Source organism: Lissotriton helveticus, chromosome 3_1 (assembly GCF_964261635.1).
Source record: "Lissotriton helveticus chromosome 3_1, aLisHel1.1, whole genome shotgun sequence".
NCBI classification, from domain to species: domain Eukaryota; kingdom Metazoa; phylum Chordata; class Amphibia; order Caudata; family Salamandridae; genus Lissotriton; species Lissotriton helveticus.
The window spans coordinates 1,663,400,388-1,663,426,138 of record NC_136061.1 but is presented as its reverse complement, the minus strand read 5'-3'; the positions used below and the strand labels follow the sequence as shown (position 1 = coordinate 1,663,426,138).

The window sequence follows — 25,751 nt, the reverse complement described above, 5'->3', positions numbered from 1 at the left end:
AAGAGAACCACTCACACACCCACTCACAGACCCATACAAGCACACACACTCACTCACACAGCCCTGTACACACACAAACAGCCACTTACATACCCACTCACACACTTGTAGGGCAACACCTCTGACACACTAACTCACACACTCATTCACACACCCTCGCAAATACCCATATAGTCACTGATACATCTACTCAGAGACCCAGAGAACCACTCTCACACCCACTCAAAGACCCACATGGGCACTCACACACCCACTCACGCAGACACATATACGGCTTGCGGGGGCTGGCCGCAAGGACTCGTCCTGCAGTCAGGTCCTGTGGCCAAACACCTGACATACACAGCCAAAAGTTGGATTAATGTATGGTAATTAAATATTACTTTATGTTTAAAAAAACTAGAAATTCACAAAAAAAAGCAAAGGTTACAGGGATGTTATAGTTAGGAAATAGCATTCAGAACCATATAAATTCACTGGAAAAAAACAAAGGTTAAAGGGTTGTTATAGTTAGGTACAGATTTTACATAACAAACCATAGAAATTCAGCAGTTATAGTTATCCCAAGTAACTATAACTTGCTCTCTATGGTAACTATAACTCACGCCCTCACTGTGCATTGCTAATTACTCCACATATTACAACACTCATGACATCTTCTATGACATCATTGATAATATCACTGCCACATTTGCAGTGAACTTATTGCTGAAAAAACTGCATGACGGGGCCCAAGTTATAGATACCTTAGGGCACAAATTATAGCTACTTGAATAACTATAACTATTACTCAGTGGTACTCAAAGTATGGCCCGTGGGCTGCTAGCGGCCCAGCAGACCTTTGCTTATGGTCCGCAGATCTCCCCCTGGGACCTATGGTTGTAGAAGATAATGCTGCTAAAGGTCGGTTATTAGGTTAATTCTGCTAGCCAAGAAGCATCATTCTGTAATTTTTAGGCTTTGTTTCTAAAGTTAGTTCACCTTGTTTTATAAGCAAGTCTGCACTGCTCATACAACAAGCTGAAATGACTGCCCAGAATCGGAAAAGCTATAAAAATGATGAGGCATGTTTATGCTTTTCTCGTTCTGGGCTTTATTTTAACACCTAGTTCAGCTTGTATTTTCAGCAAGGCTCTTAGGCATTCCAGGTCATAAGTGAAAATTTAGCCGAGAGGACAGCAGAGTTGCATAAATAATGGTAAGGAACCTGTAGTGATTAATGCATTGGGGTAGGGTCAATGAGTGTGGGTAGGCAGTCAGGCAGGCAGTTAAAAAGAACAAAATAATCTGTATCTATTTATGGTCTCACTACCTACACGTAACAGAATGTAAAATGTGCAAAACACATTTGAAAGAAATCATTTTTTCCATCCCATAATCCACCACCCTACTCAGCCTCTTTGGGAAGGCCACAGCATCGATGTGGCCCCTGAGAAAATGTTTGTGAGTACCCATGCTATAACTGCTGAAATTTAGGTTCAGATTTTACACAGTAGGTATAGTTAGGACCATGTTTCTATTAAAAAAGCGTTTTTTCTTTTGCCAATATCTTTGGCGCCATTTGACGAATCTTCGCTAAAATTTCAAAATGAATGGGGCGCTCAGGTCAGCTCCTGTCTTGACAGTTTCAGGATGATTCGTCAAGCGGGGGCCAAGAAAAAAGAGGAGTCCCAAAACGCGTTTTCTCCCTATTAATTTCCATTGGAATTTATGGAACAGGCTACAGCCCTAACTGCTGAACAGAATTACACCAAATTTGGAAAAAAGTAGCTATTGTTTCAGAAAGCGACCTTTTTTTAAATGGTGTAGATCCGTTTATTAGTTGCTGAGAAATTAAAAAAATTAAAATATCGAGATCTGAGCACCGAGGAGGATTCGCGAATCCTCCCGAGCATGAGCTTCATTTTGATTGGCTGCCAACAATCCAAACCAGAATGTCCTTGGGGGCCAACTACCCCTCTTGTTACCTCCAGTAAGTCCCACACAGTGGGATTGCTAAGACGTCTTCCGAGGCCATGCCCCCTTTCTCCACCACTCTGCAAACGCGCCTCCTGGCAGACTATGGTATGGAGGATGAAGTCCACTTTAATGAATGAATGAATGAGTGGCACTTTGGGAGCTAAGAAGCTCTCCTGGTACCTCCTGTAAGTCCTACACAGCAGAATTCCTGAGCATTGGTTGGAGGCCCAGCCTCCTTTCTCCCCCACTCTGCAAACGCGGCTTCTAGTTAAAGAAGCATTTGCAATGTAATAGATTTCGCATTTGCGAGAGTTAGAGTTATTGGCATTGTAAATGTAAAAGTTTTTTACTAATATTTTTTGGCGTAGAGTTAATGTATGCTGTATGTAGTGGAATTTTGTGGTATGTTGTGCAGTGAAATTATGTGAATAAAAATATGTGGTATTTGGTGGATAGGAATTATGTGGAGTGGGATTATGTGTTTTGGAGAGTAATTATGGGGTATTGTAGTCTGTGTTGTGGAGTGGTAACGTCAGGTTTAGTCTTCCTCGTTTCCATAGAAGCTAAACTATAAACTCAATGAGACAAAAAAAGAAGGAATCACTGAGGAGCACTTCTGGACCTCGTCGGAGATATGAGCAGGGCCACTGGAATTATGTGACTGTTTGGCAGCACCAATTTTCACAAAATTAAACATTTTCAACATTTGCCAAATAGTTCATCATTTACTGCCTGATCAGCAGATTCGAACAAAAAAAAGCCTTGTTTCTAGCTCAAACGGCACAAATGTTCCCAAAAATGCAGCTTTATTAACAAGAGGAGGGACGATAGGGCTTTTATTCCATGTCCAGTACGTGCCCAACACAATGTACAAAGAAGAGGGTATGCAGCTCCTAAGGGCGTGAACATATACAGAGTCAGAAATATACTAGGTTCTGAGGGCAGGGTCAAGATGTATACCCTGCAATAGGAGGTGAAAGGGGGAAGCCCCTCTTCGGAACTAGGGCCCTCACACACCCAGCCAGCTAGGTGTCATGCTTCATCATATGGGCCTGCTCCTCGTCGGGCCGGCGCTGCAATGCCCAACGGACACTCAATATGGGGCTCTGTATCGGAGATCTTTTGTTCCTGCTGTTTGGTGCAGTGGAGGTGAGAGGTCTAGTAGTGTAGATGTAGTGTAAGTGAAGGAAAAAGTTGGTTAAAATAGGTCAGCTAGTCCTAGAACTGACTTTATTCTGGAAGGTAAACTGCCTGATTAAAAATATATATGGAGTGGCGGATATCTAGGAGTTATGTGTCTTGAGGTCTACGCCCTACTCTCAATAGGTCGACACGTTTCTTGCCTTTGTTGTCATAAGGATTGTTTGCAATTTATCAGGACCAGAGAAAAGAATACTATGTCCACACAGCGGGACGGGAAACCTACCTCCCACGTCATAGTACAGTGGGTAATGTCCCACAGTCAGCAAGGAACCTAGATTGAGACGAAGTAACGAAGATTATATACCTTATATACATCATCATCGCATATCTCATTGCCTTATAAAGATGCACACAGAGGTGTTCAAAGTAGTGTGCACTCCATGGTGAAAATGTACACAATTACTGTGTCTAGGTGCTGCATACAGTGATAAAAACCAGGCACAGGTATCTTTGTCGTTAAAAACAAGGATAAAAAGCAGTAGTTGTGCATTGTGTAGTTCTGTGCTCACCTAAGGGCCTATGTTAATTTGCCACATCAGTGTCCAGTGTGATAAAAGGACACCAACAGTTAATGTCCTGTGGGAGATATAAAAGTAAAAGTAAACCGGTAAGTCAGGTAGCCACTATCAGATAGTCTCCTGCTCTCCAGGAGACAGTGGCATGTAACAGTCATAAGTGAGGAGCTGTGACACAACTGGTTACGCACACGCTCCCCTCACATATCTCTCACTAGGCCAAACTCTCGTGGAGCAAGGTCTAAGTCCGCTGCGAGGGCCATGGCATAACAATGAGTATGTTGGGTCCCCCGGACAGCCAGGAAACAATCCTGTGTGCGGGAACTTGGGAAAATGCCATTACGTGCAGGAGGGCATAGAGAGATATGTGAGGGGACCGTGTGCATAACCAGTTGTGTTCCTTCTCCTCCCTTATGACTGTTACACACCACTGTACCCTGGAAAGCAGAAGACTTTCTGATAGTGGCTACTTGACTTACCGGTTTACTTTTACTTTTATATCTCCCACAGGACAATAACTGTTAGTGTACTTTTATACCACCGGACACTGATGCAGCAAAATTACTTATGCGCTTAGGTGATCACAGAACTACACAATGCACGACTACTGCTTTTTACCCTTGTTTTTAACGACAAAGATACCTGTGCCTGGTTTTTATCACTGTGTGCAGCACCTAGACACATTAATTGCGTGAGTTTTCACCATGGAATGCACACTACTTTGAACACCTCTGTGTGCATGTTTCATGAGGCAATGAGATATACGATGATGATTTATAAAATGTATATAATCTCTGTGGTTTCGTCTCAATCTAGGTTCCTTGACGACTGTGGGACATTACCCACTGTACTATGACGTGGGAGTTAGGTTTCCCTTCCCGTTGTGTGTACATAGTATTCTTTTCTCTGGTGCTGATGAATTGCCAACGATCCATATAACAACAAAGGCAAGAAACTATTGACAGTAGGGCGTAGACATCTAGACATACAGCTCCTAGATATCCACTGCTCCATATATATTTTTAATCAGGCAGTCTACCTTCCAGAATAAAGTCAGTTCTAGGACTAACTGACCTGTTTTAACCAACTTTTTCCTTCACTTACACTACATCTACACTACTAGGCCCCTCACCCCCACTGCACCAAATGACAGGAACAAAAGTTCTCTGATAAAGAGCCCCATATTGGGAACCCGTCAGGCATTGCAGTACTTGCCCGACGATGAGCAGGCCCATTTGATGAAGCATGACACCTAGCTGGCTGGGTGTGTGAGGGCCGTTGTTCCCCCTTTCACCTCCTATTGCAGGGTATACATCTTGACCCTGCCCTCAGAACCTAGTATATTTCTGACTCTGTATATGTTCACGCCCTTAGGAACTGCATACCCTCTTCTTTGCATTTCTCTTACTTCTTTATGCACCTTTCTTAATCTTTCTGCACATAACTGTCTTCTTTCTGCACTTCACTTGCCTCTTTCTGCACTTCCTTGCCCCTTTCTGCACTTCACTAGCCTCTTTCAGCACCTCTGTTGCTTTTTTCTGCACCTCTCTTGCCTCTTTCTGCACCTCACTTGCATCTTTCTGCACTTCTCTTGCTTCTTTCTACACCTCTCTTGCCTCTTTCCACTCCTATCTTGCTTCTTTGTGCATTTGTCTTGCCTGTTTCTGCAATTCCCTTGCCTCTTTCTGCTCTTCTCTTTCCTCTTTCTATACCTCTCTTGACTCTTTCTGCACCTCTCTTGTCTCTTTCTGCGCTTCTCTTGCCTCTTTCTGCACCCGACTTCCTCTTTTTGTACCTCTGTTGGTTCTTTCTGCACTGATCTTGCTTCTTTCTGCCTCTCTCTTGCCTCTTTCTGCACTTCCCTTGCTTCTTTCAACACAATGCTGCTTCTTTCAGCAATTCTCTTGCCTCTTTCTGCAGTTCTCTTGCTTGTTTCTGCACCTCTTTTGAGTCTTTCTGCACATCTGTTGCATCTTTCCACACCTCATTTGCTTCTTTCTGCACCCCTCTTGCCTCTTTCCGCAACCCTCTTTTCACTTTCTGTACCTCTCTTGCCTCTTTCTGCACCCCTGTTCCCTCTTTCTGCACCTTTCCTGCCTCTTTCTGCACCTCTCTTGCCTCTTTCTGTACCTCTGTTGGTTCTTTCTGCACTTCTTTCCCTCTTTCTGCACTCTTCGTGCCTCTTTCAGTACCTCTGTTGCTTCTTTCTGCAATTCTCTTCCCTCTTTCTGCACTGATCCTGCCTCTTTCTGTACCTCTCTTACCTCTTTGTGCACCTCTCCTACCATTTTCTGGACCCTCCTTTTCCTCTTTTTGCATTTCTGTTTAGTTCTTTCTGCACTGCCTTTGCTTTTTTCTGCACCCCACTTGCCTATTCCTGTACTTCTCTTGCTTCTTTCTACACCTCTGTTGCTTCTTTCAGCAATTCTCTTGCCTCTTTATGCACTTCTCTTCCTTCTTTCTGCACCCCTCCTGCCTTTTCCTGCACCTCTGTTGCCTCTTTGTGCACCCCTCTTGCCTCTTTCTGTACTTCACTTGCTTCTTTCTGCAGCACTCTTGCCTGTTTCAACACCTCTGTTGCTTCTTTCTGCACTTCTCTTGCCCCTTTCTGTACCTCTGACTTAGAGGTAGTTTTAATCCCCCTGCCATATTATCTACTAGGGCCTTATAGGGGAGGTCATGCCTATCACAGGTGTACTCTAACCCACAGTGTACCCTGGTGTAAGTAGGTGTTTTCACTGTATTCTAATTGTCTTTCAGCATAGCACTGGCTCCGGGCGTGGTTATTCAGAGTCAGTTACCAACAGTACCAGTCAGCAAAAAGTTGGGGGCACAGGATGATTTTGAAACAAGGCATCTTTCTGCACCTCTGTTGGTTCTTTTTGTATATCTCTTGCTTCTTTCTGCACTTTTCTTTGTCTTTCTGGACTTCTGTTGACTCTTTTTGCATTTCTCTTGTTTCTTTCTGTGCTTTTCTTCCTCTTTCTGCACATGACCTAACTCTGTAGGCACAGTTAGAAATTAGCATTTAAAAAACCTTTGAAATTCACTGAAAGAACCATAGGTTTGAGGGACATTATAGTTAGAAATTAGCATTTAAAAACCTTTAAAATCCACTGAAAAAAACATAGGTTTCAGGGATGTTATAGTTAGAAATTAGCATTTAAAAAAACCTTAGAAATTCGCTGAAAAAACACAGGTTTCTGGGACATTATAGTTAGTTGGACATTTCCCTCGTACAAAACCAGAGAAATTCATTACATGACATGACATGGTCAGTGCCCACGAGCAACGCGCTTCGCCGAAACGCGCTGTTCGTGGGCACAAAAAATATTTTGGGCTGTCCTCTGGTGTGCCGCTGTTTCTTCTCCATTGGGATTACCTGACCTGGAAAGACTCTTTATAATGAACTTAAGCAGTTGTGGCTGCTGGCACCGGTATCGTGGGATTAGGATCAGCTAAGCGCTGCAGTTTTCTTCAATATATATATTTATATTTATTTAAAATACCAAAGGTTACAAGGTCATTATAGTTAGAAATAGAATTTGAAAAACCATAGAAATTCACTTAAAAAAACAAACGTCATCAGTGACGTCACTGACCATGTCATGAGTGATGTAATATGTGAGATCATAAGCAGTGCATTACGGGGGCGTAGATTGTAGTTAACTCAGGTAACCATAACTGCCGAATTTCACTGGTTTTGTACAAGTGAAATCTGAGCTGAACTATAACGTCCCTGTTACCTTTGGCTTTTTTTTGTGAATTTCTAAGGTTTTTTAAATTCTATTTGCTAACTATAACAACCCTGTAACCTTTGGTTCGTTAAGTGAATATATAGTCTAACTCCTGCTCCTTCTTGGCAGTAATAACTTTACATTTGTACTTTTGGCCCCATCCCTGTTTTAGGGTTGGGTACATGTAACTCTACAATTTTGAGTAACTTTACACTAGGACAGCAGCTCTCCGTGCCGCTCATCGCTGTGGATCGGGGCAGGGCGGGGGATGTTGACAGACGACGGAATAGGATTTAATTATTTATCTATCCATAATCCGTCATCTGTCGACTTCCCACCACTCCTGCCCCGCACCAGCCTATCCCCTCCCCACTCCACCGCGCATTCCTGCACAGACCACCGCTGCACTAGGAAATGTTGACTCACCAAAAGCAGTAACATTTCTAAAGAGCGTAAAAGTAAACTTACCTGTGTAGATTTACTCACATGTACATTTGCCTTTGTGACTAGGCTCGTTAGTGTTGAATAGCAAATTAAAAATGTAATGGTAGCTGGCTACTAAGGAGTTGAATATGTTGGTAAAGGAGAAAAATAAAGGGGTCTTGCAATCCTTATCTGACAGCAAGTTATATTTACATGAATAAGTAGCACACCAGTTACCCATGAAAAAAGTTCCTCAGCCTACTAGAAATGGCTATCAACTGCACATGGATAAGAAAATGCATGTTATTTTTTCTTGTATACCACACTATTATCTGAACAACCTTCTTCAAGTACTCCCAATTGTATGAGCAATGGGGACAGAGACAATGGGAGTTACAGTGAGTTGCACAAAACCATGCAATTTAGTCATATGACTAATTTGGGATGCAACCCCAGGTATGCTGGTTTTAAAGTTTCTAAATTGAGAATCAGACCACATCTACAAATATCATTCATTTGACCCCTGCAACGCTCCAAGTGGTCAAGCAGACATTTGAAAATATACCCTAAATTAACGGGTGGCAAGGCTCTGCCACGTTTTCAAGTTGTTTTTCCCTTGCACTGCATGTCAGTGTTTTTTAAATACTTGGTTGACCCAAATGTGTAAATCTGCTACTTTGTCAATTGCGACTCCCTTTCTGACCTTTGGGCCAGATTTACAAACATTTTGCGCTGTGTTTTTATCATAAAAGTAATGCAAACCAGCACAATTAGTTTTATTGCTATTTACTTTGCAGCAGAAAACCTCTTTTGTGCTGGAAAGTTGTCTAAAAGTAATGAAAAGCAACGCAAAGTGCTGCTTTGTGTTACTTAGCATCAAGGGGTTGTTACATGGGTGGTACATGGGCTTTCCAATGCAACCACCCATGCTTTTTGATGCAAAACCCTACCTACCAAACATTTGAGACAGGGTTTTGCATCAGAAATTAATGCCACTAGAAGAAGGCAATAAATGGAGAAATGTTTTCATTTCTTTTTTCTTTTCTGACTTTGCAAGTGTGCTGCACTGTGCAGGACACATGCAAAGTAGGAAAGGTTTTCAAAGTTATTTCGGCATAGTGCTTTGTAATGGAAAGGAATCTTCCAGTACAAAACAATGCTAGACTCATGCACACACCCTTGCACTGTGGCGCAAAGGTGTGTGTGTGGGGCGCTCAACAGCAAAATTCTGCACTGGCGCTAGGGAGAGGGGAGGAGAGTGTCATATCTCTGTAAATTTGGCATTTTCCTGCTCTCTGCTTACCATGAAAAACAGAAGAGCATTTTTGGCTGCTGCACTGAGTGTGAATTTATTAAATTTGAACCTGCGTTGTTCTCCATACCTTTAGGCCATTATTTATGTGGATTTGGCATCTGGCAGCGCAGCAGGCCTACACCAAAGTGATACTGCATGAATGCAATGTATTTATGCAATACTGTGCATTCCTGTTCTTTCCCCCTGCACTGATGTTGTTTAGGCAGCCTAGCACCAACACAGGCACACTGTGTTGTCGGCAAGATTGTTTTTGTGCAGGAAGCACTGAAATAATCCTAAGAGGCGTTTCCTCTTTATATGTGTGCTGCACACATTGAAAGAGTAGAAAAAAACGAGCAGAAATATATTCCTCGTTGTTACACCTCACCGTTGAAGGTGTAAGGATTTCCAGGTTTACATGATCTTGTAAATCTGGGGCATAGTCAAAATCCATGGGTGTTGCATGGTAAAATTCACTCCAACGCCCATGGAATGCCTCCTGAGCACAGAGTAAGGCAACGCAGCGCTTTGCACTGCTTTGACTTACTTCACATCTATGTGGCCATGCAAAGCCACGCAGGGTCGCTTTTCGTGGCCTCATAGATATGTATTTTTATTTTGTGGAGATGACCATCACAAAAAGTGGCACTCCCAACGGGGTAAATAAACCACCTTTAAAGTGTAGTGTTCGCCATCTTGGATATCTTTACTCTTCTGTTATGTACGCCATTCTTCTTCCGTGATCTCTCGCACACCTTGTGTGTCATTCCTTTTATTTTATTTTTTAAATATATCCGTGTGTGTGTCATTCTTGACCTATTTCATCTTTCCTGTGTTTGTTGGTGCTTTGAGCTTGGACGCATCCTGCGTGCCCTTTGCATTTCACACGCTGTACCGTTCTTGGTCTCACTCACCTTTCAAGTGATGTATGTGGCATTATTGTTCATTGTGACTCTTTGTGCTTCGTGTGTGCCTTTCTTGTTCCTTGGGCTCTGGTTCCCATAGGCTGAAGCAAACTTAATACTTAACCCCTTGGGCGCGGCCACGATTCTGCGCCTGTGTGGCAGAATCGCGAGTGGGCGGGTTTATGACGGCCCCCAGCCATCATCAGCACACGAGCCCCGTAATGCATGACGGCTGGGGGCCGTCATCAGCATCGAAGGGGTTAAACAATGAAAGGCGGCACAATATGGGAGATGGGTGGATGAGATGATTGATATTGGCAGTAGATGGACCAGAAAGGCTACATATTTATTCTTTAAAGTGTTTTTCTAAATGTCAAAAGCCACTCAAGGACAAATGTTTCGATCGCTGCACACAGTCTGTAGTGTGTGTACAAACTACAGATCCCGTTTTGAAAGCAGTGTACTTTAAACTTTGCATTGCTGGGGTGAGAAGATTGTGCCATGTTATTGCTCGGACCGTAGATAATACAGCAGAATTATAGGCACAGATAAGATAGGAAAAATGCATTAACATCATCCCACCTGCTCGGGACCTCGGCTCAATACCCGCAAGTAACCTGTCTTTCTTTCCTGTGAAGTTCTGGCAGTGCGCTGTTTGTGCTGGGGGTGGTGGGAAGTCGCCACCAGCACCTATTTTTGTGGACAGCCTGGGATTTATTTGTTATTTTTCAGACTTCGACCCGGAACAAAAGAGAGAAAATCATTAAAGGGAGAGAAAATGAGGAAGAGAGAGCTAGGAAAACAGTGACATAGGCAGAAAGCAGGAATGAAAACTGTAGTGTCCTCTCAAGCCCGTTAGCATGTAAATGAATTACGCCACACATGGAGCTCGGTATAACACTCTTCATTCTCTAGAGTGTAACCGTGCATTGACGCGTAATACGTCATGAATTTTATTAGGCACACCCAATCACCAGGGCCGGACTGGCCGTAGAGGGCACTGGGCATTTCCCTGGTGGGCCGGAGTGGTGGGGGGCCGGTTTTGTGCCTATGCAGGCTGGTTTTCTCACACGGGACAGGTTTTCCAGCAATGCTGCTCTTTCTGCCACCTGTAACAAAATCGGGAGCAGTGTTTATCGCTAGACCCCACCCACCCCCTACGCTGGTAGGGCAGCAATCGCCAGAGCTGGTTGCTGTTCCCAGTCCGGCCCTGCCAATCACTTACGTCACTAGACTACGGAGTCCATTAGTGACCATTGGGGTCCTGGGCTCCATAATACTCAACAAACGAAATCAACAAACCGGCAGAACTGAGTTAAATGGAAAGTACGTTTAGTAAGTGCACGGTGATGCTACAAAAAGAGGCATAATGTGGAATAAATACTAAGGGGCATATTTACAAGGGCTTATCGCCACAGGAACGTCACTTTTTGTAATGTTCTTGTGGAAATAAACCCTTCGCCTTATTTAACGCCGCCTTGTAAATAAGACCCCTTTTCACACTACACTTAGCGTGAAAGGGGAGGGCAATGGGTGTTGTGGTGGTCGTTCCGCCGCAAAACCAATTGATTTTAACGCTGCTCCCTAATTACAAGAGTGGCGTAAATATGGGACAGCGACAAAATTAAGACCAAAAATAACCTGGTCTTACCATGGCAAAACGAGGAGAAGTTATTAATTTCTCCTAGTTTTTGCTATTCCTATGTGTGTTGCATTGTGCAGCACACATAGAAACAGCAAATCATCATGAATGATTGTTTATGTGCACATAAATATTTAAAAAATCATGATGTTCGACTTCTATGTGTGCTGCACAAAGCAGCACACATAGGAGTTACAAATCATCATTATTGATTGTTTAGGTGCAAGAAGGGACACGTTCCTGCAGATAACAGGCATTCCCTCAACACACGCAACCTTGCACTATTGTGCAAGGGTGCCTGCGTTGGTGCTATGCAGCTAAATTTAGCACCAGCAAAAACGCAGGGGTGCTCCGAATCATTATAGATACGACGCATCCCTGTGTTTTCAGAATGACAGAGTGTGGCATTAGCAATTTTACCTTAATGCCGCACTCCTCTATTCATTTGTATATATGCCCCTAAATTTCTTACAGAATCTTTAGACCCCAATGATATGTTTTGCCATTTTAAATGTTATTACTCAGGCGTTAATTTTAAGAAAAGGATACACATTATGAACTACTACTCTTGATTGATAGGTTTTATAATTTGTTTTTATTTAAAACTCAGCTCATGTTTTTAATGGTTTTAGTAAACCATGATGTCTCTGATTGTTTTTATTATGCACTTTTCGTCAGAATAAAGGTTTTATTGATTGAATAATTAATCTTGGTTTTAGGCACCCCTGGCATTGTGCAGCACAAATGACTGGCGACTAATAAAAACTGTGGCCTTCTGATTATATATATTTATTACTTTTACAAACTAAAACTGTGATAAATTGTGGCGCTCCAAGGTAGGATTTTTCTCAGTTTAGGAGTTCTAAAGTTAGGAGTCCTAACTTTAGGACACCTAAATGCCTTCTGTGAATACTGAAAGTCTTAAAGTTAGGATTTTTCTCAGTGTAGGAGTCCTAAAGTTAGGACTCCTAACTTTACTACTCCTAAACTGAGAAAAATCCTAACTTTAAGACTTTTTGTATTCACAGAAGGCATTTAAGAGTCCTAAAGTTAGGAGTTCTAACTATACTAGTCCTAAACTGAGAACAATCCTAACTTTAAGACTTTCGGTATTCACAGAAGGCATTTAGGAGTTCTAAAGTTAGGAGTTCTAACTTTACTACTCCTAAACTGAGAACAATCCTAACTTTAAGACTTTCGGTATTCACAGAAGGCATTTAGGAGTCCTAAAGTTAGGACTCCTAACTTCTGTGAATCATGAAATGAGTAAGTGCCTTCTGTGAATACCAAAATGGTAGTACGTTTAGGATTTTGTCTTAAGTTAGTTCTGTGAATCGGGCCCAAAGTCACCCTGCATGACATTTCATGACCTTGTAAATATGGGCCCCTTTCGCACATTATTCTGTGCAACATCCATGTAACTTGACACATTCCCAGATTTACCATGTTTTTTTAAAGCTGGAAATGCGTTAGAATCATATGACTTCCAGGGGAGGTGTAGGGGTGGCGCAACAACGAGAAATAAATTTATTACTCATTGTTTTTTCTCTTGCAGAATGCAGCAAGGATTGCTTTTTGTTCTGTTATGAGCGGGCACAATGCAAAAAAGTGATTCTTTGTAAATGAGGCCCAATGTATTCAGCAACTGTCCAGCTATCAAATCCTCTGAATTGACTAGGCGTTCAGATTATTTTATGTATTGATCTTAGATGTTTTACGAAAATTGAAATGTTTTGCTTAGGACAGGTGGACAAGGAGAGAGGTGTAGCGCCACGGCCAGGGCGACTGACGCTGGACGCTGGGGATCACGGATCGATCCCTGGCTCTGGTGGCAGGGGCTGCCCAGCACCATGCGACTCTGGGCAAAAGCTCGCTTAATCTTCCCAACGGCCCCCAGCGTAGAGAGACCCCTTCGGGGGTGATTTGTGCGCTATACAAGTACTGGATTTACATTTTTTTACATTTTACTGTTTGAAATGACGCACTGTCACTTTTGACCCTTTAGGATGCTGAACCGACACTTGGCTTTTGTGCCACTATGCATCTTATACACTTTCTAACTGTAACGGTGTCATAGATGTTTAACTACTGGCTCAAACCACTTTCAGTTTTTATCTTGTTATTTAATATGTAGTCTGTTTATGGTTTTCACTGGCCAAATAAAATATTACCTGATGCAGGAATAATGTAGCGCTGGGCTTTACAACGTTTCAGAAAAGGGGGTGGTGATGAACAGAGTGTCTGAATTAAACAGACCACTCTTACCCAGTCCAAAGATCAGGGCTTGATCCATCACCGTTATTTAGCTCACTGCCCCATCCCAGCTCAGAACCTGGCTATATGCAAATTAGTCTGTCCCTGGCCCAGTGCATCATGGGAACAGGGCAGACCAAACTACCAAGCCGATTCTTCACCAGAAAGGAGACAAGCTACCGGGGACCGGTTTCTGGCATTTCAGCCTCGTCGGCCCGGCTTGCTTGAATCCTGATGGAGCAGTGAGCAAGGGACTCATGTCTGAGTATACCCTGCCACACCTATAGTGGCCAAAAACGATTCAGAAAAGGGGGTGGTGATGAACAGAGTGTCTGAATTAAGCAGACCACTCTTACCCAGTCCAAAGATCAGGGCTTGATCCATCACCGTTATTTAGCTCACTGCCCCATCCCAGCTCAGAACCTGGCTATATGCAAATTAGTCTGTCCCTGGCCCAGTGCATCATGGGAACAGGGCAGACCAAACTACCAAGCCAATTCTTCACCAGAAAGGAGACAAGCTACCGGGGACCGGTTTCTGGCATTTCAGCCTCGTCGGCCCAGCTTGCTTGAATCCTGATGGAGCAGTGAGCAAGGGACTCATGTCTGAGTATACCCTGCCACACCTGGCCCAGCTTGCTTGAATCCTGATGGAGCAGTGAGCAAGGGACTCATGTCTGAGTATACCCTGCCAACACCTATAGTGGCCAAAAACGATTCAGAAAAGGGGGTGGTGATGAACAGAGTGTCTGAATTAAGAAGACCACTCTTACCCAGTCCAAAGATCAGGGCTTGATCCATCACCGTTATTTAGCTCACTGCCCCATCCCAGCTCAGAACCTGGCTATATGCAAATTAGTCTGTCCCTGGCCCAGTGCATCATGGGAACAGGGCAGACCAAACTACCAAGCCAATTCTTCACCAGAAAGTAGACAAGCTACCGGGGACCGGTTTCTGGCATTTCAGCCTCGTCGGCCCGGCTTGCTTGAATCCTGATGGAGCAGTGAGCAAGGGACTCATGTCTGAGTATACCCTGCCACACCTATAGTGGCCAAAAACGATTCAGAAAAGGGGGTGGTGATGAACAGAGTGTCTGAATTAAGCAGACCACTCTTACCCAGTCCAAAGATCAGGGCTTGATCCATCACCGTTATTTAGCTCACTGCCCCATCCCAGCTCAGAACCTGGCTATATGCAAATTAGTCTGTCCCTGGCCCAGTGCATCATGGGAACAGGGCAGACCAAACTACCAAGCCAATTCTTCACCAGAAAGGAGACAAGCTACCGGGGACCGGTTTCTGGCATTTCAGCCTCGTCGGCCCGGCTTGCTTGAATCCTGATGGAGCAGTGAGCAAGGGGCTCATGTCTGAGTATACCCTGCCACACCTATAGTGGCCAAAAACGATTCAGAAAAGGGGGTGGTGATGAACAGAGTGTCTGAATTAAGCAGACCACTCTTACCCAGTCCAAAGATCAGGGCTTGATCCATCACCGTTATTTAGCTCACTGCCCCATCCCAGCTCAGAACCTGGCTATATGCAAATTAGTCTGTCCCTGGCCCAGTGCATCATGGGAACAGGGCAGACCAAACTACCAAGCCAATTCTTCACCAGAAAGGAGACAAGCTACCGGGGACCGGTTTCTGGCATTTCAGCCTCGTCGGCCCGGCTTGCTTGAATCCTGATGGAGCAGTGAGCAAGGGACTCATGTCTGAGTATACCCTGCCACACCTATAGTGACCAAAAACGATTCAGAAAAGGGGGTGGTGATGAACAGAGTGTCTGAATTAAGCAGACCACTCTTACCCAGTCCAAAGATCAGGGCTTGATCCATCACCGTTATTTAGCTCACTGCCCCATCCCAGCTCAGAACCTGGCTATATGCAAATTAGTCTGTCCCTGGCCCAGTGCATCATGGGAACAGGGCAGACCAAACTACCAAGCCAATTCTTCACCAGAAAGGAGACAAGCTACCGGGGACCGGTTTCTGGCATTTCAGCCTCGTCGTCCCGGCTTGCTTGAATCCTGATGGAGCAGTGAGCAAGGGACTCATGTCTGAGTATACCCTGCCACACCTTTACAACGTGACGCATCTCACTAGATGATTCAAGTTGTAAATCTATTGCATAGTGGCGCATTGTTTACGCCGCCGCTGCGTCACAAAAGTGATACAACGGCGGCATAAAAGTGTCGCCAGGAGCTTGTAAATCTGCCCCAATTAATTTAGTAAACTGAAAAGGTCTTAGCTAGTGCCATTCCTAAAAAGGTAAATATGTGGTACATTCTATTGCCAGATTATTTTGCTATGTTGTCATGTTAATATACATTAATATTGCCTGAGGTTTTAGCTCATTAATACTATTTCAACACCTCGATATACACCAATAATTATTTGAAAGGTGACTAGTTAGTTAACCTTTGCAAAGCGATTAAGAGGTGGGTCTGTGAATTGGCTCAAACCAAGAAGTTGTGTAGGACCGAGTAGGCAAAATGCCCTTCTCAGCAACCTGGCTGTACAGACAGTAGTGCTTCATGAACATAAGGACTGACGCTCACATAGCCACCCGGTAGATGCCCATTACAGGAACTCCATGTGCCCATGTGGTGGTAGCAGTTTTGGCCCTGGTAAAATGGGATTGCAGGCCCTCTGATGTCTGCTTTTTGCCAGGCTTTTGATACAGAGTACGAGCCAACGGAAGATGGTCCTCTTCTGCATTTCCATGCCTTTTTCCACCCAACTGAATCCCACAGACAGCTGATCGTCCTCCTGTTGTGCTTTGATACAATCGACGTAAAAGCTAAACACTCTTTTTGGGTCCAAGTGATGGAGTCTCTCCTCCTCCTTAGAGGGATGATGCGGAGCATAGAATGCCGGCCAGGTGAGAATTTGACCAACATGTAATGACGTCAAAATATTTGATAAGAAGGATGCTTGCATCCTTAGAACCAGTTTTTCTGGGAAGAAGGTGGTGTATGGAAGGTTAACACAGGGAGGCTGAAACTCACTTACTTGTCACGCCAAGGGGATAGAGACAAGGAACACTGTTTTGATGGTGAGGAGCCACAAAGGTCCACTATGAAGTGGCTGAAAGGGAGTGCACATGAAATATGTGAGGACCAAGATAAGTTCCTACTGAGGCATGACAAATGGAGAGGGAGGAAACAAGTGTTGGAAGGCAGAAAGAGACTAATTGTTCCCCCTACAAATCCCTACTATACAAACATCTTGTAAACATCTAGCTTTCCAATGGTGAGTGGCTGGGAGACTTTTGGCGGATGGAAGCAGGTTATTTCTAACACTCATACCTGCTGAGGCTCCACCTTTGGAAATATTCCTGGAGATCCAAACCCTCCCTGGAACAATTAAAATGCCTTAGAGATGTTAGGAGCCTATACAACAAACAAATCAAGAGCGCTCAGGCAGACTACTTCAGACACCAACTTGATCAAGCTGAAAACCGCCCCAAGAAATTTTTTCGAATTGGTCAAACAGCAATCAGTGGTAGGTCCAAACCACTGACACCAGAGGCAGTCCACCCTCTTGCGATAAACCTGCTGCTTTCTTCACTGAGAAATCAAGACTCATCACCATTGAACTCACCTCTAAGAAGACTCTATTGCCATCCTCTGGGTCCGCACCACCCCTTGACCTCTTAGAAAAGCACAAACCTATTAGCCGGAACACTAAGAAGAACGTGTCATGGGTCACCTTTATCCCATTCAATGAAAAAGACATCAACAAGATTCTTCAGAACATCAACCCATCTAACCTCTGCAGTGACCCGTTGCCCCAGGCCATCTTCAGAGAAATCAATAATGTACTCATCCCTACCTGGACAAGGATTGTAAATGCTTCTCTATCACAAGGCACGATCCCAGACTGCAAAAATACAGCTCAGGTGTCACCTATACTAAAAAGAACTAACACAGATACAACCGACCTCAATAATTTCTGCCCTATCTCCAACATCCCCACCCTAGCCAAACTATTACAAAAATGCGTTCAATCCCAACTTTGTGCCCACATAGAGAATTTCCAACTCCTTCACCAGCATCAATCCAGCTTTTGGAAGGGTCACAGTACCGAATCGGCTCCCACGCACATTATGGATGACATTTTAAAAATGCTTGACCAAAATGATTCCTGCCTTCTAATTCTCCTTGACCTTTCCTCCGCATTTGACACGGTTAGTCATGACATCCTCCTATATATTCTGAAGAACAGGATGGGTTTTTCGGGTCAGGTGTTACAATGGTTCTCGTCCTTCCTTTAACACAGATCACAAAGAGTCAAGACAAACCACTCCCTCTCCCAGCCCTCTCCCGTACTCATGGGTGTCCCTCAAGGGAGCGTCCTATCTCCTATCCTCTTCAACGATTTCTTAGAACCACTAGCTAATGCACTAAATTCCATGAACATTCTCTTCCATATGTATGCGGATGATACACAACTTTCTTTGAAAATCTCATTCCCGGATAACATCATGTCGTTCAACACTACCCCAACGTCTACTCAAAATTGGTGAGCCAAGAACCATCTCGTACTCAACGCCTCCAAAACTGAATTTCTTCTCATCTCTTCTCCAAATCACATCCCCAAGCTAGACCTTTGGTTGATTCACCTCACTGCTTTCAACTGCACCCCTCTCATCACAGACTCACACAAATCTCTCTGTATCACACTGAACAAGCACCTGAATATGAAAAACCATATCAGCAATGTGTGTAAGGGAGCTCAGCTAATCACTTGAAGAGGACACTAAGAAATATCAAACCATTCCTTCCCCCAAAAGGATTTCAAGCAGGTGGTTTAAGCACTGGTCTTGCCGAGGAGATACTATGGCAGTGCTATGCTCTGTGGTCTTCCAAATACACCCTGGCTCCACTAAGGACATCACTGAATGTTGCGGACAGACTGGTCACAGGTACCAAACGAAATGAGCACATAGCCCCAGTCCTAAAATCTCTCAAATGGTTGTCCAACGAAGCTCAAATTCAGTTAAAAATTGTTGTTCTGGTTCACAAAGCCCAGCATCTCAAAACTCCCAGGTACCTAGCGCAAAAGCTTGAATTGTCCTCTGGTGGGAGAGCCTCAAGAAGTGCAGACACTTTCCTCCTGAAACCACTCATCCTTAGCAAAAAGAGAACTTGTCACTGAGCTTTCTCTGGAGCTGCCCCAATGATATGGAACTCTCTTCCACTGGATGTACGCAGAATCTCTTCAACGACTGCTTTCAAATTGGAAGCCAAAAGATTCCTAATGAACCAATTCTTACCTTAATTGAGTCTAGGTTTCTCCTGCTCGAATTCATTGATCCTACAACCATTGTACCATCATTTGATACTGCTCTCCTTTACTGCATTGTATGCCCCCCTCCTAACCCGCTATATTCCTATTTATTGTATTACTCTCCTTGATTCGATTGTCTGGGAATTATGTGATTATTCCTGTTGTGTATTCTTACTTGATGTCGATATTGGACTCATGTCCTTCCTTCCATTCTTTTGTAAAGAGCTCTGATATCCTTCAGGATCAAGTTCAACCTATAGAAAACTTTATAAATAAAATAAATAAATACATTGTGATTCCCCTGATTCTAAATGAGGCAGGACAAATGCAGTTAGACTGAAGGGAACCACCACTGATTAACAGCTGCTTCTACATTCCACCAAATTCGAAATACACCCTTCTATTTCTGTCCGTTACACCTACCAGGCTAATGCACAATTAAATATTCAATGGTGTTTTTATATATAATTGAAGAGCGTGGAATTTTGTTAATCATTTAAAAGGTACCTCAAGTGCATTTTTGATTTAAAGAGTCAAAAAGGAAATTGTAAAAGTGAACCTATTGCGACAAAAATGGAAGAGTTTATATCGAAACCAGTTGATAAACATTCTTAAATAAGTTTCTGGGAACATATTGACCATGCATTGCGTAATAATCACATTTCTAATAGATAGCAACTAAACTGCTGGTTGTGGTTCACTTTTGCAGGTGGAAAATTGTCTGTTGCATTGAGAATGGAAGATATCTTTGACAGTAAATCTTCAGAAACACAACTGCAGACGCTCATCACGGTAACAACTGTTTGATCTTATTTTAAATTGTGTTAAATTACATGTGGCGAGATAAACCATTGGCAGCTCAAGGGCAAACAAACAAGGCATGGTAGAAGCAGCTTGTAGCCAGGTAGAGGGGTGTAAATTTTCCAAGGGAGTGGCTCGGTATTTACGTTAATAGACACTCAGTTTAAAGCTCTGGCAAAAATATTTGAAAAAATGATCTTCAACAATTATTTAGATTTTTTGGTCTGCCCCCACCCATCACCTTTATCCCCTCTACAGCCATCTCCAAGGTCCTCATCATGTACGTGGAGAAAGAAGCTCAGTAGTCCTTCTCCACCAGAGTGACTGGTACAGATGGCATGGTTAACCCCTTCGATGCTCATGAAGGAACGGTTCCGTCATGAGCGTCGGTTGAGCTGTGCTCATGACGGAACCGTTCTGTCATGAGCCCGTTGGCTCATTAGAACGTTCAGCACAGCGCAGGAATCTGCGCTGCGCTGAAGCGGTTAATTCTAGAGGAGTGGGGGTGAGGCTGCAGAAATAATCCTGATTTGTTTTTTGGGAGCTAACTTACTGCACCAAATCCCACATGTCCTTCTACATTTTCCTCATTATTTCACCTGAATATTTTGTTTGCAAGTGAAGTATCTGAGTTAAAAACTCAAGACCCGCTGAGGTGTGGACCATTGGTGGAAGGCCGTGGGTGGTGGGCTCATCTAAAAGGACTAAAGAAACTTAAGAGCTATAACATGTTTTATCACTTCAAGCTTTACTAGGATGACATTATATTTCTTTGTTTGCAGGAACATATGGATTTTCTCGCTCTCAATACACACTATAATTGTGAAAATAAAGCCTATTTTCAAGAAAATATGAAAAGATTGCAGGTAACTCACCATGTTTTATTAATTTATCTCTGCATTCTTTTTCTGCAATAATTTCTGATTCGATTGTATATAGAATAATCTGAGCACAGCAATGGGATTACTATTAATCCATGTAATGGTTGCATGAAGGCTTGAAATATAATGTTTGTTTAGAGGGTCAGGTTTATGAGCAGTGGATTAGGATCTGGTGGTATTTCTACAGTTGGCAACACAGTTCATTGGATTTCTCCACAAACCTAATAATACATAACATTGTGAATGATACCTGTTACACTTTAAAAATATTACAATCAAATGCCCGTTTAGTGACACCAAAAATCACTCACACTCTGCTCTGTGGGCTTCTAAAGTTACCATGTCCTATTCTAATAGAATAGTTTTCAATCTTATTTCATGGGGAACAGCGTATATAATGCAACTTTTACAACGCAGTACCTTTACCATGCAACTTTTACAACGCAAGTCGTTACAACGACTTGCGCTGGGGGGCGCTCTAGGATAGGGATTAGTTTAATTTACTATCCAAAACCTTCCCTACTATCCACGGGGACTGGAGTTGGAATAGTAAATTAAACTATTCACTATCCAGCCCCCCCAACGCAAGTCGTTGTAACGACTTGCATTGTGAAAGTTGCGTGGTAAAGGCATGCGTTGTAAAAGCATGCGTGGTAATGACATACATCCTTATTTCATATTAGGAGTCCGCTCTACTTCAGAAACCTCAGTCAGGCAGAGACATGGGAAAGAGCATCATTATACCAGGGAATTCCATTAGAAATACTTTATATAATTTATAGGAGAAACAGATATAGTTACATATTTTAACAAACAGTGACTTGGAAAGAAGAGATGCTCAAGCAGGTAAGATGTTTAGTGGAGTTTCTCAGGTGACAAAAACTTGGTGTTAATCTGCTAACTCTACAAAGTACCAAGTGGATGTGTTGTGAAGAAACCTACTCTGCAAAAGCACAAAAGTTTAAAGAGCAAAATCCCTACAAATTAACAGATCGATGAGTTAATTGTTGGCCACATATTTGGTAAGAAAATCATTATGTTCAATAAATACCCCTCCAGGATTGGATGAGCTGTAATTTGCTGAGGCTACATTCCATTAGGAGAGATGTGTTGATCTTAGCGGGTGGCAGTTTGAGGAGTTGTTTTTTTTACTAAGGGAGATGGTGACTCCTCCTGCCCCTGTTTGAAAGGGTGATAACCTTTGTGATCTTTTGGGATTGGTGGCTTCTGCTTGCTTCCACCAGATTAGACTCCTTTATTCCTGAACATTGTCAAGGTCCAATGGTGGGAGCAGCAATTCTGTCTAGACTGGAAATGCCAATGCCATCTAATCTTGACTTCCTATTGGTTCTCTTTAGAGGTTTTAATTGATCTAACGTATAGCAGTTAGATCGGTGGGGCATCTTTGTACGTTCACTCAATTGACATTGCACCGTCTTGCAGTACAGCAGCGGATACAATATTAAGTCATTTGTTTTCAAGCATAGACCTATTTGTATTCACACAAGATTTACAGTATGGCCCCTTTCATGCGCTTCGTTCCAGGTTACATTTTCTATTTACAATTTATCACTTTAAAGGTGCCAGAATGGGAGCACCTTTTTTTGTCTTGGATGAGAACCTCTACCCTGGCTGCCCTTGTGCCACAGGGCAGCCAGGTCATAGTAATGGTCAACTTGCCCTTTTTAGAGCAGGCAACCATCACTGAATTTCTTTGTCTGTGACCACTATTCATGGCATGCCAGAACCAGGCAGGGATATCACTTAATGGACACATGTGCAGGGAAAAGACTCTTTACATGTAAGTGTCACTCATATTGTTATAACCCCTCCTGTGCTCATGATGAGGTGAACTCGTCATGAGCCATGGCGCTCCGGTGCTCAAGACGAGCTGAGCTCGTTATGACCGCGCCCGTTAAATGGAACGCTCGCATGCTGGGCTGATTCCCCTGCTGTGCTGAGCGTTCCATTGGAACGGGCGTGGTCATGACGAGCTCAGCTCGTCATGAGCACCGGAGCGCCGTGGCTAATTACGAGCTGACCTCGTCATGAGCACCGGGGCTCTGTGGGCGCCCCCCGCCCCCCATCACAGTGGGGTGAAACAGCCCCGCAGTGAAGGGGTTAATACTGACAAACTCCCGTTGTGAGCGTTTGTTTCTGTATATCAATCTGTTTCTATAAACTAATTAGAAATGCAGTTCCGGACAACCAAATAGGCATAATAGGCACCGGCCTCTGGGCCCCACTCCTTTTAGGGGCCCGTGACAACAGATCAAAATAATTTTGATTTGATGTTGAAAGAAAATTACAATCAAGCCTTCTTAAATTGTTTTCAAAAGATAAAAAAATGAATCAACTCAAAGAAACAAAAGCTTTACATTAAAGACCCTAAAGATAAAAATACGTTATTAATATAATGTACTCATTGACAACTTAAAGTACATAAACCAGAGACACTGCATCAGATCCACATAACTGCTTGTCTCTAAAAGCTCATCTTCTGGCAGCTGTTAGTTTGTCAAAGAAATCTGGTCCAAACTACGTACATGTAATGTACAGTTGTGATGGACATCTCCAAAATTAAAAACGTATTAGGAGATAATCTGCGAGGGGGCCAGAAATTTCGACTGCCTAGGGGTCTCTATAGGGTTTAATCCGGCACTGGAGAAATGGGAAACTGGGACCTAAGATCATGGAGCTTGCTTAGCATTGAGGGGAGACTAAATGAGACTGACATGGTGGCTGCACTGCAGACCGGGAGAACTTCACTGAGGAGGAAGGAATCTCCATATAGGGTGGGTCGACCTCCACCAGGTAGTGGAGGGCATACCCTCCTCTGACAGGGCAGTACCAGATTGATTGTCCATCTACCTTATTCCACTGTACACTAAATGAGGCCAAAGTAACAGAATATGCAAGTATCTTGATTACAAATGATATGCCTCTGTGAAATTATACAAGCCGGTTTCCTTCCATGGTCCGATGGCAAGGAAAACGCCAATTTCAAATCCTACCCTAATAACGATGGACCCTCGAAAACACACAACTAACAACATATTTTAACATTTACGCTGTTCACTAAGTCACTCACTATATTACACTAGGCTTTTCACAGTCCCCAAAAGCCTTGAGTTTTCTTAATATTAGAATCTTATCTTGTAGGGATACCCCACAAGCAAAAGTGAAGTAATTATCTAGCAACAGCTTAAGTTATCTCTACATAAGAGAAGGAACTCAGGGGCATATTAGCAAGAACCTCGTTAAAATTATCGCTGTTTTAGCGACAGGAAACTGTTGCTAAAACGGCGATAATGGGCTTGCTAATATGCGTTATAGAATTCTAATAGAAGCCCAGGTTAGATGTGCAGGCCATCTAACCTGGGCTTCTATTGGAATTCTATAATGCATATTAGCAAGCCCATTATCGCCATTTTAGCGGCAGTTTCCTGCCGCTAAAACTGCAATAATTTTAACGAGGTTCTTGCTAATATGCCCCTCAGTGCCTGGAATTTGAAAACCTGATTGTGGTCCTGTGAGCAGATACCTAGTAGGTGCAAGAACTTGTATTATCAATGAGGAAACTATAAAAGCAATACGGAATACGTTATACGTAATGGGCATAATACCAAGAAGCTGTACTTAATAACTAATCCATTTCATTTTAGGTGGTTCATTTGTAGAAATCAGAACAGTGGTACAAACATTTGTCTTTGGACCAGTAATTGGTGAATGCAAGTCACTGGTCAGTTTAATAAATGTATCTGCTTCTTAAATACAACCATGTGTGTAATATGATCAACCACGTCATACGTTACATCATAAGTGAGGTCATTGGAGGTGATTGATAATATTATATTCAACATATTAATTTTATTCTCTTCTGTCAAATCATTAAAATCAACTCCAGTCTGGGCTGTGTACTATTCACTCCATTGCAACATCACTCACTCATGTTGTCAAAGTCATAAATTCTACCCACGACAATGATCTCTTCCATTCTCATTCTCCCATATCACATGGGACATTCAGCACTGTGAATGACTCTGCTATTTTCCCAGCCAGCTCCTGTTTGGGCATCACAGGATCTGCATTCTACTTTTCCATCTTAGTGGAAAAACATAGGAGGCTGGGGCTTCAAGGTAAGGCGATCTCTTGGATACAATCTTACCTCAATTTGAGAACTCTTCAAGTTTTTTCAGGGGACGTCTTTTCTGAGAAAATGGAACTCAATTGTGGAGTCCCACAGGGCTCTTCACTTAGCCCCACACTTTTTAATGTGTTCATGCGGCCATTGCCCGACATTATCATACCTCACAGCATTAAGATTTTAACCTATGTGGATGACACACAGCTGTTCATAACTCTTAATGGGGTGCGCAAATTCCCCTCAGACTTTGAGATTTGCCTAGAGAAAGTTGCCTCCTGGATTGAGCACTCCTGTCTTTGACTCAACGGAGGTAAAACCAAACTTATGCTTCTAGGTACCCACTCTAACATGGACCATGGCCAGATTTGGCCACGGTGCCTTGGTCCTCCCCTAACCCCCAAAACAAGGATAAAGAGCATGAGTGTCTGCTTAGACAATGCTCTCAAGTTTGGCCACCAAGCAGTAAAGGTGACAGGTTTGTTATAGTATACTTAGATCTCTTCAGAAAGTCCTCCTGCTGCTTCCAATGGCTGCCAACCAAATCCTGATCCAAGCCTTAGTTTTATCACCCCTGGATTATGGCAACTCCCTTTATTTGGGAGTGCCTAAGGCAACTTTAAAGAAACTCCAAGTTGCTCAGAACTGTGCTGCCAGGATGCTTCTTGGTATCTCTAAAACCAAACAGCCAAGCAAGCCTTAAAAGCCC

At 43.1% G+C, this 25,751-nt stretch overlaps 1 protein-coding gene across 1 annotated transcript in view; it reads left to right on the top strand.

The window, feature by feature from the left end:
- LCT (lactase) overlaps window positions 1-25,751 on the top strand; it is a 217,610-nt gene that overhangs the window by 37,664 nt on the left and 154,195 nt on the right. The window contains exons 2-3 of the mRNA XM_078682454.1: window positions 19,926-20,008; window positions 20,800-20,883. Coding sequence (XP_078538580.1) covers window positions 19,926-20,008; window positions 20,800-20,883 — 167 coding nt within the window. The remainder of the gene's footprint in view (window positions 1-19,925; window positions 20,009-20,799; window positions 20,884-25,751) is intronic.